We start from the raw sequence: 17,295 nt of genomic DNA, 5'->3' as shown, positions 1-17,295 counted from the left end.
TTTTTGTGTCCTGTCTCTCCTTGCTATTTTGTGTCTTGTTCCTTCTTTCTCCCCACTCCCTCTTTTCTCACCTTTCTGGGTGTGATTGGAGGATTGATCCTGGGGAGATGGGCTCGGTGCTCAATAGACCATGGCTGGAAAATGCCCCTCTCACGTGACAGACTACACATGTGCGACTACACATGTGCCAGCAGCTCTGCTCCGCCTGACCTGCTGGGATAAAGCTGCTTCCCCACGGCAGCGTTAGCCCCTGGCAGCAATCGACAAGCTGGGCTTGGTCATGTCCTCTGTTTACCCATGGACAAAGCTTCAGCCCTGCCCTCTCCTCTTGGCCACAGGGATGTAGTTTATCCTGGGGGTGGTGATCACAGGTTCGTTGGGGTCTCCATGCAGCAGCCATGGCTTGAGGAATGTATTAGCTGCACCAAGTCAAGATTTTGCAGACTTCCCCGGTGGTTGAAATTGCCACTGATGCTTCAGTATCGTGCTGCTGTGAAATGCCTCTGCCTGGGGCCATGCTTGAAGACTCAGGTGACCTAACGGCTGCCCCTGAAGTCATGAGAGGCTGAACATGTGTGCAGAGCCTATGTGACCTGTGCTGCGCTGTTTGTCCAAGGCTGATGCTGGAGTGAGATAGGTGTGGGTGGTAGACACCAAAATGTAAGGATCTAGATGTGAGTTGTGCATCCAGCCTCCTAGTGCAGCCAGTGGAGATCTTGTCATGTCTCCGTTCTCATGCAGAGGAGCCCAGCACCATTGGAGATACCCTTGGGCATCTGAGATGTCCACATGGTGCTGGTAGATGTGACACAGGACCTACAAGGCACCTGTGCCCCTCTAGATCAGTGGCCGGAGGTGAGAAGGAATAGAACAGGGAATCTCAGAAAGTGCATCAAAAATTGATGGAACATTTACACACAAAATATTGGTGGAACAAAGTATTTCTTTAAAAGGCTTGGGTTTCAAATTCAAGGACTTTTAAGGTTTCAGTTACAAAAAAGTGCTAAAATAATTTGCCACTTTAAACACATTTTTGCTTTTTTTTCTTATAAATATTTTTGTGTTGTTGGGAGGAACTCATGACACATGAAGAAATCACTGAATGTAGATATCTTTTTTTCCCCAAAAAATCTCCTCCTCCTAACTGAGCTCAGCTTCTGTACAGGATTTTCCGTGTGATTTGGCAGTGGCTGGAGGACTGCTGTCCCCTGCAGTCTGTGTGCTGGGGAGCACAAGGACCATTTGGGCCTGCAGGACAGTATGAGCTCTGCCACTGCTTTCACGTCCTTCTCTCTTCTCCTTGTCCACGGAGGCAGCTGGGCTTCAGCTATCTCCTTAGCAAGCTGGTCCTCATCCCTGGAGATGGGCTTTTTTAAAGGTGCCTGGCCACCTGAAGGCACCACTGGGAGCCCGGCAGGCACGGAATAGTCTATGTCCGTGATGCTCACCACCCTCCGAACTGGGGGGGGGCTGATCCAGCCCTGGGGACCATTCGAGAAGCTGCTGGCTGAAACCTCCCTGGGAAGTGCTGTGCCACCTATTCGTACAGACGGCTGAGGTTTGGTGCCCACCCCTGCTCCCTGGCACTGGCTCCTTCCCTGGCACAGGCAGTGGCGCTGGACGATTCCAGGCACACATCTGCAGCAATGGACAATGAGTATCATCTGCCCAACGTCACTCTTCATAGCACTAACCGCGCTTTGCTGGGTCCCTGCAGCCGCAGTGCCACGGCAGCATTGATCCAACCATCCCGCAGCTCTCGGAGCAACCTGAGCTCTGACACAGCCGGGCATCATGTCTTATTTTGTGCCGCAGTCCCAAATACCGCAGTGCCTGCCTGTTGAGTGCCGTGCTCCACAATTGCTCTGGTGGGATTTATTTTTTTTTGTGGTCAAAATCTTCCTGTGTTTCTGCAGGTGTGGGTGTGCTGCTGAGCCTGTGACACCCGCGGCTGCCTCTGCTCACAGGCTGATTTGCACTGAAATGATTCAGCCTGCAGAAAATAGTTCCTGCAGACTACTGTGTTCCTAACCCTATGGTGATATGGGGAGGGGTGGTCACCGACTGGCCTGGGAACTGCGGGCAGTGTCTCCAGGTTCACCCAAGGAGGGTTCCTGAGCCCCAAACTCTTCCCCCCATCACCTCGAGGAGCACAGCCCACAGATTGCCTTTCTCATTGCTATGGGGAAACTCTTCCAAATTCCTTTTATTGCATTAATCACCGGGAGTGTTGTGTATCACGCTCAGTAATCTATGCAAAACGTGGATTGCTATTTATACCTATGTGCTAAGATATTTGCAAAAGTAATTGCATCGAGTTTGTACGTCTGGCTGTGCGGCACTTTTGATAAGTCAGACGGCTTTCGCAGGACTCATCACCGCCTGCTTTTCCAAAGCTCGGCTGCGCCTTGCCACAGCCTGCAGCCACGTCACGTCGGTCCGGCCAGGGCCCCGAGGACGGGAGGCGCAGAGCAGCGCGGGTATAGTGGTGTTCCCGGTGGGAAGGGAGGCCGGGCAGACGCGGAGCCTGGCGCTGGGGACCTGCCGGCGTCTCTGCAGAGAGCAAAGCGCTCCTCGTGTGCGCGGTGGGGCGGGAGGAGTGGGGGGACGACATCCCAGGGCACAGTCTGCTCAGCCGCAGGGCGCTTACGGAGCTGCTGAGCGGAGCACGGCGCTTCCTCCGTCCCCCGGGAACCTGCAGAGAGGTATAAGTGTCCCCTCCGCCCCGGCTCCGGCACCGCAGCCCTGCCCGGAGCTCCTAAAGCCGGTGAGCTGTTTGCATTGTGGATTTGGGACCAGGAGGATGTCTAGGACGTTGAGAGCCTGGTGCAGAGACGCCAACTCCCCGTTAACAGTAATGGTGTGAAGAGTCCGTGAGATCGGCCACCCTCTGGCCGAGATTATGTGTTTTTGAGAGCGGGGGCTGCCGAGTTGAAGGTGTCAGGGCAGCACTGGCAGGCAGGATTAAGCCACCCACAGGGTGGTGCGCACGAAAGCAAAGCCAGCGTGGACCACCCCGGCCGGTCAGCTGCGGCATCCCCCGTCTCGCGCCGGCGGGAGAGCTGCCGACGTGCTCGGGCCGTGCAAGAGAAACACTTCTGTTATTTTCATTCTCTTGTTAGGAGGCAGTGAATCACCAACAAAGCCTTTCTCTCCCACCCCGTTTTTTTTCCCCCCTAACCTCTCTCCCAAAGGCGGTTACGTGGGGGGAGGCTCCATCCCCTCCGCAGCACCCACCGGGGAGACGCCTCCTCCACCGGAGCCCTTCTGCCGGCGACGCGCAGGGCAAAAAACCAGAGCTGCGGCTCGCAGCTAAAGCCTTCCGCAGTGATGCCGACAGACTTGTGCAGACCTTTTTGTAATCCTCAGGCGGCTCTGTAGGAATGTGATTTTTTTTTTTTCTAGGTTACAGCTTTTAGTTTAAATTAGGATTAAAAGATTTTAGGAAAGAAGAATCCAAGGGACTGCTCAGAGGCAGCTGTAGGAGGTGTATCTTTGGAGCTGAATTTGTATTAATGCAGATTTACAGTGGTGATTAGGCTATGGAGGAGGGGGTCTACTGCTGAGAGGCTGCTCCAGCACGGAGCTCCTGGCTGCACTGAGATTCCCACCTGCAGGTGCAGTGGATCCTTGTTTATTTGCAGTTTAACGTTTGAATTTTGCAAGAGGTGACTGGCTTTTGGTACCACAGCACAGAATATATATACTATCAACATTAATAATATTTTGTCTGTTAATATACCACATATATTTTTATTTCATGCAATACTTATACTGCGTTATTTTACATCGTGTACAGAATTAGACAATTATTTATTTTTACAGACAGTCAACTGTCAAGTTTTATTTCAAAGGAGCAGGCTCCTTGGATTTCTTGGCTCACGATATTTTAGACATGAAATGCATCTCTCTCTTGTTGACTGTGAACAGGGAATCAGCTCTGTTGTTTAAAATGTAATTGCTTTCTCATACATGGAGTCAATATTTTGGTATGCAGAAACCTCACGGTTTTGTTTTTAAGTACTTGCACCACTTTCTCATCTCGACTGTGTTATGGGTAATTCCTATTTTCAGATTTGATATATAAGAGCTGACTGTTATTGCAGGAGCTGCTGGAAAAAAGTGGCATCCTGTTTTAACTTGTGTGAGTCTGGGTCTCATCCAGTTCTTCAGACCTCTGCAGGGCAGCCGCGCATCCCTTTCCTTGGCTGGTGGGGGATCTCCATCTCACGCAGGTTTTCTCCTGACCCAAAGGTCTTTTCAAGTGCCTGGTTAAATTTTATTTCTGGTAGATTTGTACTGGCAAAGAGGTAAAAAGCAAGCTGAACTGTGTCTCAGAACCAAAAAGAGAGGGAGAGAGAAGTTTGGAGGTAAGGAAGGAACATGGGCAGCCAACGTCAAACCTAGAGCTAATTTTGTTCTCCAACCAGGTGTGAGTCCAGGTACCTTTAAACTCCCAGTTATCCCTCTGCAGTTCCTGATGTCTGAGAACATCTTGTGCATCCCTGCAAACACTTGACCCTTCCTCGCTCGATCCTGACTTGTTCCTTCTACTCTGGACTTACAGGGCACCAAATTAAGGTATTTGTGCAGAAAGGGTTGATTCTGCCTCCATTCCCTCTGGTCTAAGTGGAAGTACTTGGACGAAAAATACACTTACATTGTGTTAAAATCAAGCGAGGAGAAAATTTGGACATTGCTGTTTGCATATAATAGGAGTGTAAGTACATACTGCAATACATTGCAGACCATGGGTCTTCATAATTGGGTTCCTACCTCTGGCTGTTGCTGCCAGCAGATCAGAGGAGGTAATACCAGGCATTTTGTAGTGATGGAAGAGCTTAATCATCCAAAGTAATGTTCTACAGTGTCTTCTGCCTTTGCTTTCAAGTGAAACATGCCACCATTCAACCTCACCAGCTTGACACCAGCAACATTCATCCTGGCTGGCATCCCAGGCATGGAGGAGTCGCACATCTGGATCTCGATCCCGTTCTGCTCCATGTATGTGGCTGCCCTGCTAGGAAATGGTGTCCTGTTGTTTGTCATAAGGACAGAACGTAGCCTCCACCAACCTATGTACCTCTTCCTCTCCATGCTGGCCGTCACTGACCTGATGCTGTCAACCACGACTGTGCCCAAGATGCTGGCTCTGTTCTGGTTCAGCGCGGGGGAGATTTCCTTCGGCGCTTGCTTGACCCAGATGTTCTTCCTGCACTTCAGCTTCTCGGCAGAGTCGGTGATCCTGCTGGCCATGGCGTTTGATCGGTTTGTCGCCATCTGTCACCCCTTGCGGTATGCGGCAGTCCTGACCCCGTCAGCCCTTGTCAAAACCGGGCTGGTGGCTTTACTGAGAAGTTTCTGCATCATTTTCCCATGTGTATTTCTTCTGAAAAGGCTGCCGTTCTGCGGGCACAACGTCATCCCGCACACCTACTGTGAGCACATGGGCATCGCCCGGCTGGCGTGTGCCGACATCTCCATCAATATCTTGTATGGCCTCGCAGTGCCTTTTGCAGCAGTAGTGGTAGATGTTGTACTCATTGCTGTCTCCTATGTCTTAATTCTTCTGGCATTATTCAGACTCCCTTCCAGGACTGCCCGCCACAAGGCTTTCAACACCTGTAGCTCTCATGTCTGTGTTATATTACTTTTCTATATTCCTGCTTTTTTCACTGTTTTGACACACCGCTTTGGTCAGGAGATCCCCCACCACATCCACATTCTCCTGGCCAACCTGTACGTGCTCTTCCCCCCGATGCTGAACCCTGTGGTGTACGGTGTGAGGACACGACAGATAAAAGAGAAGGTTGTGAAAATGTTCATCTGCCCAAAGAGCCATTTACTGCAAGAATAAGAGTGAGACATTGCTATCAGAAAGTGACCAACACCTTGGTGGGACTCCAAGGTCCCCACTCCAAATGTTCTCTTTGCACTCTTTCGGGCAACACACCTAAGTCTTCTGCAATTCCAGTCAAACACAGAACACCCAACGTGCCCCCATCACTTTCCCCAACAGTTTGTAGAAAACGTAAGACAAAAGACAAAAGTCAGGATCTCTAATTGGCGGTGGAAGGGGAGTGATCAAAGAAACGAGAACCTACCGCAGATATGTCACTTGTGGGAAATACTCTGCAAGGTGTGGGCAGGCAGCGTTCACTGTAGTGTGACAATAAATCTACATCTCAGCCATTTCCTCTGGAGCCAGGTGAAAAGGCATGTAATGAACTGGTTCTTCTGAATCACGGGTGCGTAATGGAGTCCATTTTAGGAATTGCTTCTTTATTAAAATTCATAGTATTGAAAAAAGCTCCCAGAGGAATAACAGAAATAAAAGCAGATGTTGCACATTGGTGCATATAGGGTCTCTTTATTCCTTAACTATATTATTTGACCATACTTTGAGTAAACACGTAGGTGAAAAACTGTTCCCAAAAGAACACCTGAAAATGTATTTTTTTAATAAGATAGGCTGTTAATAGAGGAGGAGGATGCTTCAGAGGCATCATATCAGGCATCACGGCTGTATCTTTGTCTCCAGAAGCATCAGTCTCCGCTCAGGCAAATGCCCAGTGCTCTGAGTGTCCTGTCCTCATGGACCCCAAAAAGCCGTCCCTATGAGAAAGCCGCTGCCTCTGCCCTTTTTAAAGAGGAGCTGAGAGCTCGGGGATGGGTCAGAGCAAGACGGAAAGAGGCGATGGGGTGGGATCACAGCTGCAGAGAAAAATAAGCTGCTTTCTTGTGCTGGGAAAGTCCAGGAGGGTGATGTCCTCGGCCCTGGGGCTGAACCTGCAGGATGATGGCAGCAGCTCCTGTGGGGCTGGAGGTGGGAGAAGCTGCCGAGGTGCCAGACACCCTCCCTCTGGCTGAAAACGAGCAGCTTGGAAACTTCACCCCAGTAGAGGGTCCTTCCAGATTTTTGGTTGTTCACCAGATGGTTTTACCGACGCCCAAACCCCATCAGCACCTCGGGGAGGTCAGAGCTGGGCATTCATTTTGGGGTGCAGCTGCAGGGAGCCAGTGGAAGTCCCAGACCTGGGGTGAAATGTCCTGCCTTTGGTGGCACGTGTCGTCACCGCTGGCTCTCAATGCATGCCCAAGTCCTGGTTTCAGGCTCAGCAGTGTATGTGCTAGAAAGACACATGGATTGCATCATGACAGGACACGAAACGTGCACAGAACTGTCCTGGAAAACCTTTGCCTCCGGCAACTGGGCGCCGTTCCTCTAATGAGACACTGGAACTGACCTTGCCAGCAGCACCAAACCTCATCTCTCTGACAAAACAGCACGTCTGATGGTGATGGGTGAAATTCTTTGGGGCCAGACCTCACCTTATCTTTTCTTGGCATTCGCTATATGACTATTTTTTTTGTTATGCAGAAAGTCATATAAAAAAATGTGTATTTTTAACTTTTAACTGCCATTAGCTTGGAACTGGTGATTGCAAGCTTAAACACCCATAAAGAATATTTGTCTGAAGAATCAGTCTCATTCAAGCCTTGCTTAAGATGCAGTAAGAGTGATTTTGGCATTCCTAATCTTCTGCTAATACACAGGGCTGATTGCTGCAAATCAGGAATTTGAAAGTGCAGAGTCAGTTCAAAAGGACTCTGACAGCCTGTGGCTAAGGCCACTGTCTCCATGGCTTGTGATGGATATTTCGTTTTGCTGCTTGAGCATCTTCCACTGTGTTGAAGCCACAGCAATATTTCAGGCCACCTTTCAGCCCTTACTGCCACTGGTTCATATGAAATGGGGAGGAGAACGACAACGTGTGACTCCCTGAGCAACCCCATGTCCTTTGTGGGATTTGGGTGGAGGGAGGCTATCTGGAGCTTTTTTGTGACTTCCACTAGCAAGACTTCCACGGAAAGCTTTATTAGAAGCACGCCAGGCTTCAGTTTTGACAGAAGAGGCCACATCTCTCTTCTGGATATCTTTAGGATACATCTCCTGGTGTAATGCAACCCCCCTGTCTGACCTGAAGAACTGGAGGTTGATCAAAGAATTGCCGTTAGGGGCAGGAAGGGGAAAAGGAGGCAAAATATAAAATACTGATAGGATTCAGACATGGCCTTGAAGTACATGGGCATGGGCAGGAGGCTGAGGATGGGAACACCGGGTGGTGAGCGCCCTGTCTTCAGAAACAGTTCTTAGATCCTCTGAAGGTGTTTGTGCAGGCCAGCATGGTGATACCTGCAAGGCTGTGCTACAAGGGGTGGATCACATGGGACCTACAGGCCTGCATCCATTCCAGCTTCAGGTCAGGAGCAGAAACTCTAAGAATGGAAATTCCCATTTTGGTTCTTTCTGGCATGGCCAGGATGGGGCATAGCTCCTGTGTGGATTGAAAGCCGTGGCCAACAGTGCCTGAACAGCTGTCGTGGCCTGAAGGGTCATGCCCACATCATCAGCCTTAGGGCTGACACAGGAGGAGTGACGGTTTGGGAGAGAGAAAATGCTGGAGAACATCTCCCCAGAGCTGAACCGAGCCCACCATCAGCAGCTTGAGAGGTACCAGACCTTATCCTGGCTTTAGAGGTGCTGCATTGTTGCAGAAGGTCTAGACACAGTGTCTGCGAATACCAGCTCCATCCTGAGTATTTATTTGATTTGCAGATCACACTTGGAGAGTTTCGTTCCATTGCTCTTGAGTTTTTTTATGGTCAGTTTCTGCTAATATTGGTTTCCTAGCAATAAAGGTGTGACATTTATTGCCAGAATAAGCCAAACCTTTCTCCTCTATTTGAGAATACTGACGTTAAGTTTTGCTAGGACTTGTGATGCATAAACGATTGTTGTCAATTTTAGCAGTACTAAGGCAGCTGTGGATGATTTAGTTTTGCTTCACAGTTATGGTACCTCCCAGATTGTCCTTCCATCAGCTCCTTCAGTTTAACTTGTGTCTCGGCTGTCCTTTCTCAATAATACTTGCAGGTTACTTCTTCTGCTATGCTCAAGTTCCCTACATAGTTCAGCTCTCCAAAGAGTCCTTTGGTGTCTGCTTCTTGAGTTTTGGAGTAAACAAATGTTACTTCAACCTTGGTGGGACCTAGCACACTTTATTTCTTAATGTTAATCCTGTTATTCACATTGTTACTTATATATATTGTTTGTATAGAATTATTCATGAGCAGTTTGCTGTAATGTTAACACTTTCAGCCAGCTCTTCCCTCTTGCTGGGGTTGGGACCAGGAAGACCAGTGATGGAGAGGATCCGTCCCCTCTGCTCAGCAGGGTGAGGCCACACCTGGAGCACTGTTTCCAGTTTTGGGCTTCCCAGTACAAGAGAGATAAGGACTTACTGGAGTGAGTCCAGTGAAGGGCCACCAAGATGCTGAAGGGACTGGAGCACCTCTCCTATGAAGAGAGGCTGAAAGATCTGGGACTGCTCAGCCTGGAGAGGAGGAGGCTCAGCGGGGGGAATCTAATTAACGGGTACAAATACCTGACAGGAGGGAATGGAGATGATGGCACTGGACTCTTTCCAATGGTGTCCAACGGTATAATAGGAGGCAATCCTATAAAGAAGGCCAATAGCATCCTGGCCTGTATCAGGAATAGTGTGGCCAGCAGGACTGGGGAAGTGATCATCCCCCTGTACTCGGCACTGGTGAGGCCCCACCTTGAGTACTGTGTTCAGGTTTGGGCCCCTCAGTACATGAAGGACATTGAAGTGTTGAAGCGTGTCCAGAGAAGGGCAACGGAGCTGGTGAGGGGTCTGGAGGACACGTCTGATGAGGAATGACTGAGGGAACTGGGGTTGTTCAGCCTGGGGAAGAGGAGCCGAGGGGAGACCTTATCACCCTCTACAACTACCTGAAAGTGGGTTGTAGAGAGGTGGGGGCTGACCTCTTCTCCCCGGTGAAAAGTGATAGGAGGAGAGGAAATGGATTCAAGTTATGTCAGGGGAGGTTTAGGTTGGATATTAGGAAACATTTTTTCACAGAAAGGGTTATTAAACATTGGAATAAGTTGCCCAGGGAGGTGGTGGATTTGCCATCCCTGGAGGTGTTTACAAAAAGGGCAGATGTGGTGCTTGGGACGTGGTTTAGAGGTGGTTTTGTCAGGGTAGGTTGATGGTTGGACTTGATGACCTTAAAGGTCCCTTCCAACCTCAGCAATTCTATGATTCTATGAATAGGCACAAACCAAAATACAGGGAATTCCTTTTAAACACAAGAAAACACTTTTCTAACACGAGGGTTGTCAAACACTGACACAGGTTGCCCAGGGAGGTTGTGGAGTCTCCATCCTTGGAGATTTTCAAAAGCTGTCTGGACATGGTCCCAGCCAACTGCTCTGGACGGCCCTGCTTGAGCAAGGAGTTGGCCCAGGTGACCTCCAGAAGTCCCTGCCAGCCTCAGCCAGTCTGAAGCTGTGATGCACTTCCCTCTGACACCCGAAGCGTGGGTCAGACAGCTGGCAGTCAGTGGCCACACACAAAACAGAAAAGACCAAACCCACAGCTAATGTAGATTGACTTAGATCCTCAGAAGTCTCTGAAGGCACCTCAGATCTTGGCTGTTGAAGAAAGATATCTAAAGAGCCTTTAAACAGCACCTGTTGTGCTGCCTAGGTCTGCTTCACTACACAGAAATGCTTTTTTTTTCCCTGAAAATTTTCTACAGCACAAGGAACAGTCAGTACCAAACAAGAGGTTGAGACACCATCTAAATGCAGCAGCTGCTCTGCCTTAAGCCTGATCTGTTGTAACGAAAGATGCCCCCAAAGTCTTGTTTTAGCACTTAATGTCTTTCTTTTCTGTTGGTGCAGATCTTGACATTCCTTGTCTTGCTATGTGTCTCAGATTTCAACAAATAATTAAAAAAGAAACTGTCTCAGTTCCAAAACCAATCAAGTCTCACTTGGCTCCTAACCTTGCAAAATTGCTGTGAAGATGATCCAGCACGGTCACAAAAGCTGCCAGGGAGAAAGAAACCAGTGCTACAACACTCAGAAAATGGCCCATTTATAGCATTGTCACCAGTTTGCTCGTAAAACAGAGATGATGCATTTATTTTTGCCAGGAATCTCTGATTGTATATAGTTTTGAGGTAAAAAACAAATCTGTTTGGCTTTGGTTTCCAACGTTTGATTTGCATTAGGTCAAACTACTAATTTGGTTTTAATTTATACTGAAAGTTCTGCATGTCGGCTGTCTTCATATAAAGCACAAAAATATCTTTGCATGTATGAGTCATACCTGGGCTGATATTTTGCAGTAGGTTTGTTTTAGGAATGTGTGTCCTGTCCTGAATGTTGCTCCTTTAGAGAACAATAAAGGAGCCGTTTTCCTGGATGGCTGAAGAATTGAATAAACAACACTTCGCTGATCAATAAAACCCTTCAAATTCAGCTGGTGAACCTGCGACCATCTAATTGCTGGCAGATACAGTCGTGTCACTGACCAAAGAGCCTCTGCAGAGGTGTTCAGGAGGAATGATTCCCTGCGTTTTCTGGGCGGGTGAAGCATGTGGATGGCCTGGCAGGGTCTCACTGGTGGGATCCCACTGAGCCGGGACCTACAGAGCAACTGTATGAAACATCACTGGGGGCCCTGGGTCACCAGCACTGCGTCAGCAAAATAATGCAAACTCACTTCCATCCCAACTCTGCTAGTGGTTTGAATCAATAGAGGTCAAAACTCAGGTGAAATCAAACCCTGGGCCTTAATTTGCAATGCTGTTGACACCTCGAGAAATGCCGGTCCCAGGTCCCTCAGCGAGGTGCACAGCTCTGTGCGTGGGAAAACCAATCTTGCTCGCCCAGATGTCTGCTAAATTGGAATAGGTCCTGAGCCAATACTAACATAAATTATGCCCTATTTCTACTTCTTCCATAATTAGTCCCTATAGTAGTTACCAAACTGTGGTTGTTTTTCAGTTTACACACGTTGTGCAGCACAGTTGTCCTGCTCACAGCCCTGGCCCGTGTCTAACCAAAGCCATGTTTACATCAGCCTGGCTTGGCTGTGGAAATCGGACAGTTTAGCCCTGGGAGTGTCTGCCTCTGGATCGGTTCATCTTCCAGGGCACGCACGGGGCAGGCAACGTCAGAGCAGACTGCTCGGAAAGTGATGCTGCAAATGGAAGTGCTGATAGGGATAAGAGTATGATTTTGCTTTGTTGTCTCCATTAGTTTTGTCTTGGACTTAAAAGACTCAAGATGCATCAATCACAGGAGCTCATTGCCAGAGGCTTATTTTGAGGGGCAGACTTTTTAGTAGGGCCTGTTGTGGTAGTTCAAGGGGTAATGGTTTTCAGCCAAAGGAGGGGAGATTCAGACTGGATCTAAGGAAGAAATGTTTTACGCTGAGGGTAGTGAGACCATGTCCCAGGTTGCCCAGAGAGGTGGTGGATGCCCCATCCCTGGAAACATTCCACATCGGGTTGGACAGGGCTCTGAGCAACCTGCTGTAGTTGAAGGTGTCTCTGTCCAGGGCAGGTGATTGAACTAGATGGCCTTTAAATGTCCCTTCCAACCCAAACTGTTCCATGATTCTATGATTCTATGAAGACTGTGCTGGTACTTGGCTCAGCTGGAGAACTCTCGGTATCAGTCCCATCAGACCACTCTACTGTCTCCTGGGTTCCACTAGCACACTGGGAAACCAACAAGTCTTTTCTCTGGGATGCAGCCTGGGAAGGTCCGCTTGGCTCTAGACCCTCTTGAGTCTGGAGCACAAGTCTATGAGAAGTGGCTGAGGGACCTGGGGGTGTTCAGCCTGGAGAAGAGGAGGCTGAGAGGAGACCTTCTCGATCTCTACAGCTCCCTGAAAGGAGGGTGTAGTGGGGGGGTGTTGGTCTCTTCTCCCAAGTGATAGGCAATAAGACAAGAGGAAACAGCCCCAAGTTGCACCAGGGGAGGTTTAGATTGGATATTAGGAAAACTTTCTTCACCGAAAGGGTTGTCAAGTGTTGGAACAGGCTGCCCAGGGAAGGGGGGGCGTCACCATCCCTGGAGGTATTTAAAAGACGGGCAGATGTGGTGCTGAGGGACATGGGTTAGTGGCGGTTTTGGTGGTGTTAGGTTGATGGTTGGACTCGATGATCTTAAAGGTCCCTTCCAACCCAGATGATTCTATGGCTCACCGTACCCAGGTCCCATTACATCCCTCTCTGTGCCTGAAAACTCGTCCCTTTTGTCCACGTGCAGAGACCTACCCGCAGAGGGGAGAGGTGGCCTAGCACGTGAATCAATTAGCCCATCACCAAAGAGGCTTTCCTGATTTTCAAAGGGCTGCACGCATGGTGTAATTTCTGCCGGCACTCTTAGCTTGCCTCGGTGGGACTTAATTTTCCATCTCTGGAAATGCCTGCTTTTCAATGAGTCGCCTGCTGCTTTGTATGCAAGCGAGCGAGTAATTTGATTCACATCTATGCTTCTGGGTCTGTGTCGCTACCTCTGCGCTCGCAACCTCAGCTGCGCAGTAACAAATACGACCTTGAGGTGATCCAGTCTGCTCTCCGCTAAAGGACATGGGAAAGGTCAGACTGTCTTTTGATGTGCCATATGGAGGAGGAATTTCCTGCGTGCAGTTTGTTGGAAAAGATATTGTGGTTTTCAAGATTTACACCAGGCACAGGGACATTTAATCCTTAGGTTTCCCAGCCCTTGACACAAAGAAAGCTGGAGAAATTAATTGCAATCAAGACAGTCGTATATTGTTTAATTACCAAGAGTTGGCAGGGAGAGTGTCATGTCCTGGGTGACAAGCGTTCGACTGCAGATGGAACGGGGGCACACAGCACTGCAAAACCGGGCAGCTCGTTATTTAGAGAGGAGGCTCTGGTGGGGCAGCGATGGGGAGGCACAGCGCTCCCCGGGAATGCTCTTGAAAATTGACGCGACGCAACACACGTGTAAATCTGACACCGTCATCGCTGCAAATACAAATACCTACTGCCGCAAGCTGTTTGCAACTGGACGAAACCAAGTGAGGAGCAAAGTTTGGTGACTCAAAGGTCGAGGAAATGATGCTTTTGTTAGCGCACATGCTATCTGGTGGGCTTGGCACCGCAGGTGAGTGGTCCAGGCTGTGCTGGTGCTGCTTGGAGCAGCCTTCCTCAGTACTTGTGGCTCCTGGGGCACTTTAGTTGCACAAAAGGCCCGAGTGATTTAGACCATTACCATCCCAAGTCATCAGACACTGGATCCCGACGAAAGAGAAGGAGTCTCAATGCAGACAAACTGTTAATTTGTAAAGTCTGTTTATGATTTGCCACAGCTACCTCTGGTCCTGTGCTTTGGGAGGGACAGGTGACCTCTGGCAGGTCTGGCTGAGCAGCATCAGCGTTTTGGCTTTCTTCTCCCAAAGACGTCCTGCAGATTTTGAATATTTCCTCACAAACATAAAAGGCTGGTTTTCCTTCTGTGGACTCTATGTTAGTATACGCTGATGCCAGGGTGTAGGTGACTGTGAGGTGGGCAGGGACAGAGTTCCTTTCTGTTTTCCGGCAGTTGGGACATTGTGCGTGCCAAACGCAAAAGCAACAACTGCTGTGGTCATCATGAAAATGGCATTAGGTACCAGAGGTCATGGACATACGACCCAAACAATTGGCGAAGGGTGCTGATAAAGAGCGTGGTTGTGTGCACTGTGCAGCAATTTGCTCCTCTGCAGTCTCTAGGGATAATAGGAAGTTGATCCAACTGTCCTTCAAAGTACATTACATGATCATAAGATCATAGAATCATTTTGGTTGGAAGGGAGCTGTAGGATCGAGTCCAACTGTTAACCCAGCACTGCCAAGTCCACCACTAAGCCATGTCCCTCAGCACCACATCGACCCATCTTTTAAATTCCTCCAGGGATGGCGACTCCACTACTTCCCTGGGCAGCCTGTGCCAGTGCTTGGTAACCTTTTTGGGGAAGAAATTTTAAAGAAGGTCAAAATCATCTACTACAGACTCCCTGAAGAAGTTCTTCTGTCTCCGTTATGTAAGGTGCTGCCTTTTCTTATCATTGCAAAGTGAAACCAAATATTTTGGGCAGCTTTACATATTTCCAAGGTTCTTGTTTTCAGAAAAAGAAGTCCCAATGAGGTTTGTGTTAAACTATTTTAATTTATATTTCGTCAAGTTATAAAATTCTGCTCTGTGAAATGAAAAGCCAATTTTTCCTTCACATCTGCTACCTAACAGGCAGTGGAACAATATTTTTCATTTTTTCTTCTTTTCTCTTTTAAAACACATTTTATGTGTTGCACGTTTAACACACCTCACACACTGTGTAAAGGAAAGACATAAAAGCTGGCATCACAGAGGCAACATCTTGGGCAATAAAATGTGAAATTTCTTCCATGAGAAGGAGAAAATGGTGTACCACAGATATCCATTTCCTGAGTAGTATGCCACTCTTAATTTTTAAATGCAGCCTCTCAGGTAATGTAATAAAAATAAATAAACAAATAGGTTCTGGCTCTAGAAATCGTACAGGAAATATTGTTTAATAACTTACTACCCACATTCATCTCCTCTTGTCATGTTCTCATTGTGTTTACATTGATTTGGTGTACAAGACAGCTGTAGTATTTCACATCTTCCAGTATTCAAGAGTATACAGCAGTGATAAAATACACATTAAAACCAAATGATCTCTGCAATATAGAAAGAAATACAGATAATGCTATTGTCTAATGGCTGAGTCTGAAGACCAAGAGAAGTTTGCGGGCTGGTTAGACACATGGGTTTACTGAAAGCCCAATTAGAAGGATGATTGCAAACTGCAATCATGTGAAGTCATCCAAGTGTGGAGGGTGGCTGCTCTTAGGGACGTGATCTCCTCCCCACGTGATGGTGAGAGGGATGAGAGCTGGCTCCCCCCAGCCACTGCCACCCCTGGCAGGACGCATGCCCATGTCCCCTGGCTCGTGCCCCTCCTCGCATGCCTCGTCTGCCCGCAGCATGGCGGGGAGCACTGGTCATCAGTGTCTCAAGGGCAGGTGACACCCATGGACATTTGTCCGGCTCCTCTAATTCTGCTGCTTAACGCTATGCAATGCGTTGGGTGGCTGCTCCTCAGCTGGATTGACACTGGTCTGTGATGACACTGATGACCTGCGCTGCTCCGCCACGCACCTCCTGCCCTTTCCATGGCTGGCCAGCTGAGTTCAGGACAGCACAATAGGTTTTATTTCTTTGTAAGGTGAACTCTTCATGAAGATGCATAGACCCTATCTACTTGCTACTTACCCACCCAGACAAGTTTTTTACTGTAAAAAACTCCTATTGACTGAACAGACTGTTATGGAAACATAGAATTGCGGAATGGTTTGAGTTGGAAGGGACCTTGAAGACCATCTCATTCCACCCCCTGCCCTAGGCAGGGACACGTCCCACCAGCCCAGGTTCCTCCAAGCCCTGTCCAACCTGGCCTTGAACACCTCCAGGGATGGGGCAGCCACAGCTTCTTGGGGCAACCTGCCCCAGGGGATCACCACCTGTACAGTCAAGAATTTCTTCCTCACATCTCATCTCAGTCTCCCCTCTGTCAGTGTCAAACCGCTCCCCCCCGTCCCACGGCTCCCCTCCCTGACCCCGAGACCCCCCCAAGATCTGCATCTCCGGGGCCTCCTCTGGCTCCGCTCCAACAGCTCCGTGTCCTTCCCTGTGCTGAGGCCCCCGAGCTGGGGGCAGCACTGCAGGGGGGTCTCCCCAGAGCAGAGCGCAGCAGAGGGGCACAGTCCCCCCTCGCCCTGCTGGCCACGCTGCTGGGGATGCAGCCCGGGATGACGGGTGTTTTGGGGCTGCATTATAAATGAGACTTACAAAATCTTTCTCCTCTGGTGGTTAGACAGCTTCCCAGGGGAGCAGCAGGGCCAAAAATCCCAATTGTTTGAGGCGGAATTCAATCTCATTATAAGGAGAACTGTGCTCTGTGGTTCTCTGTGACAGAAAGCATCTTGGCTGAGTTACCTGAATCCCTCCAAACCTGCACTCCTAAATCACAGGCAGTTTAGGTCTGTTGCCTGGAGATGACTCTGAGGATGCCCTTTAAAATATCTTTGCTGCTCACACTGCAAACGAGTGAGCAGTCTTTTTTCAGTGGTGCCCAGTGATAGGATGAGGGGTAGTGGGCATAAACTTGAACATAGGAAGTTCATAAACTTGAACATGAGAAGGAACTTCTTTACTTTGAGGGTAGTGGAGCAGTGGCACAGGCTGCCCAGAGAGGTGGTGGAGTCTCCCACTCTGGAGACATTCCAAACCCGCCTGGACGCCGTCCTGTGCAACCTGTTGTAGGTGACCCTGCTCTGGCGGGGGGGTTGGACTAGATGATCTCCAGAGGT

General features: G+C 49.0%; 1 protein-coding gene across 1 annotated transcript; it reads left to right on the top strand.

Moving 5' to 3' along the window:
- The first annotated feature begins 4,897 nt into the window (after positions 1-4,897).
- LOC104286896 (olfactory receptor 52B2-like) lies at positions 4,898-5,857 on the top strand. Its single transcript, XM_009885541.1, has one exon. The coding sequence runs from the start codon at positions 4,898-4,900 to the stop codon at positions 5,855-5,857; it is 960 nt and encodes a 319-aa protein (XP_009883843.1).
- Positions 5,858-17,295: the final 11,438 nt, after the last annotated feature.

This window comes from Charadrius vociferus, unplaced genomic scaffold (genome assembly GCF_000708025.1).
Source record: "Charadrius vociferus isolate BGI_N301 unplaced genomic scaffold, ASM70802v2 scaffold165, whole genome shotgun sequence".
NCBI classification, from domain to species: domain Eukaryota; kingdom Metazoa; phylum Chordata; class Aves; order Charadriiformes; family Charadriidae; genus Charadrius; species Charadrius vociferus.
The sequence above is the reverse complement of the archived record's forward strand: the minus strand, read 5'-3'. Positions and strand labels throughout refer to the sequence as shown.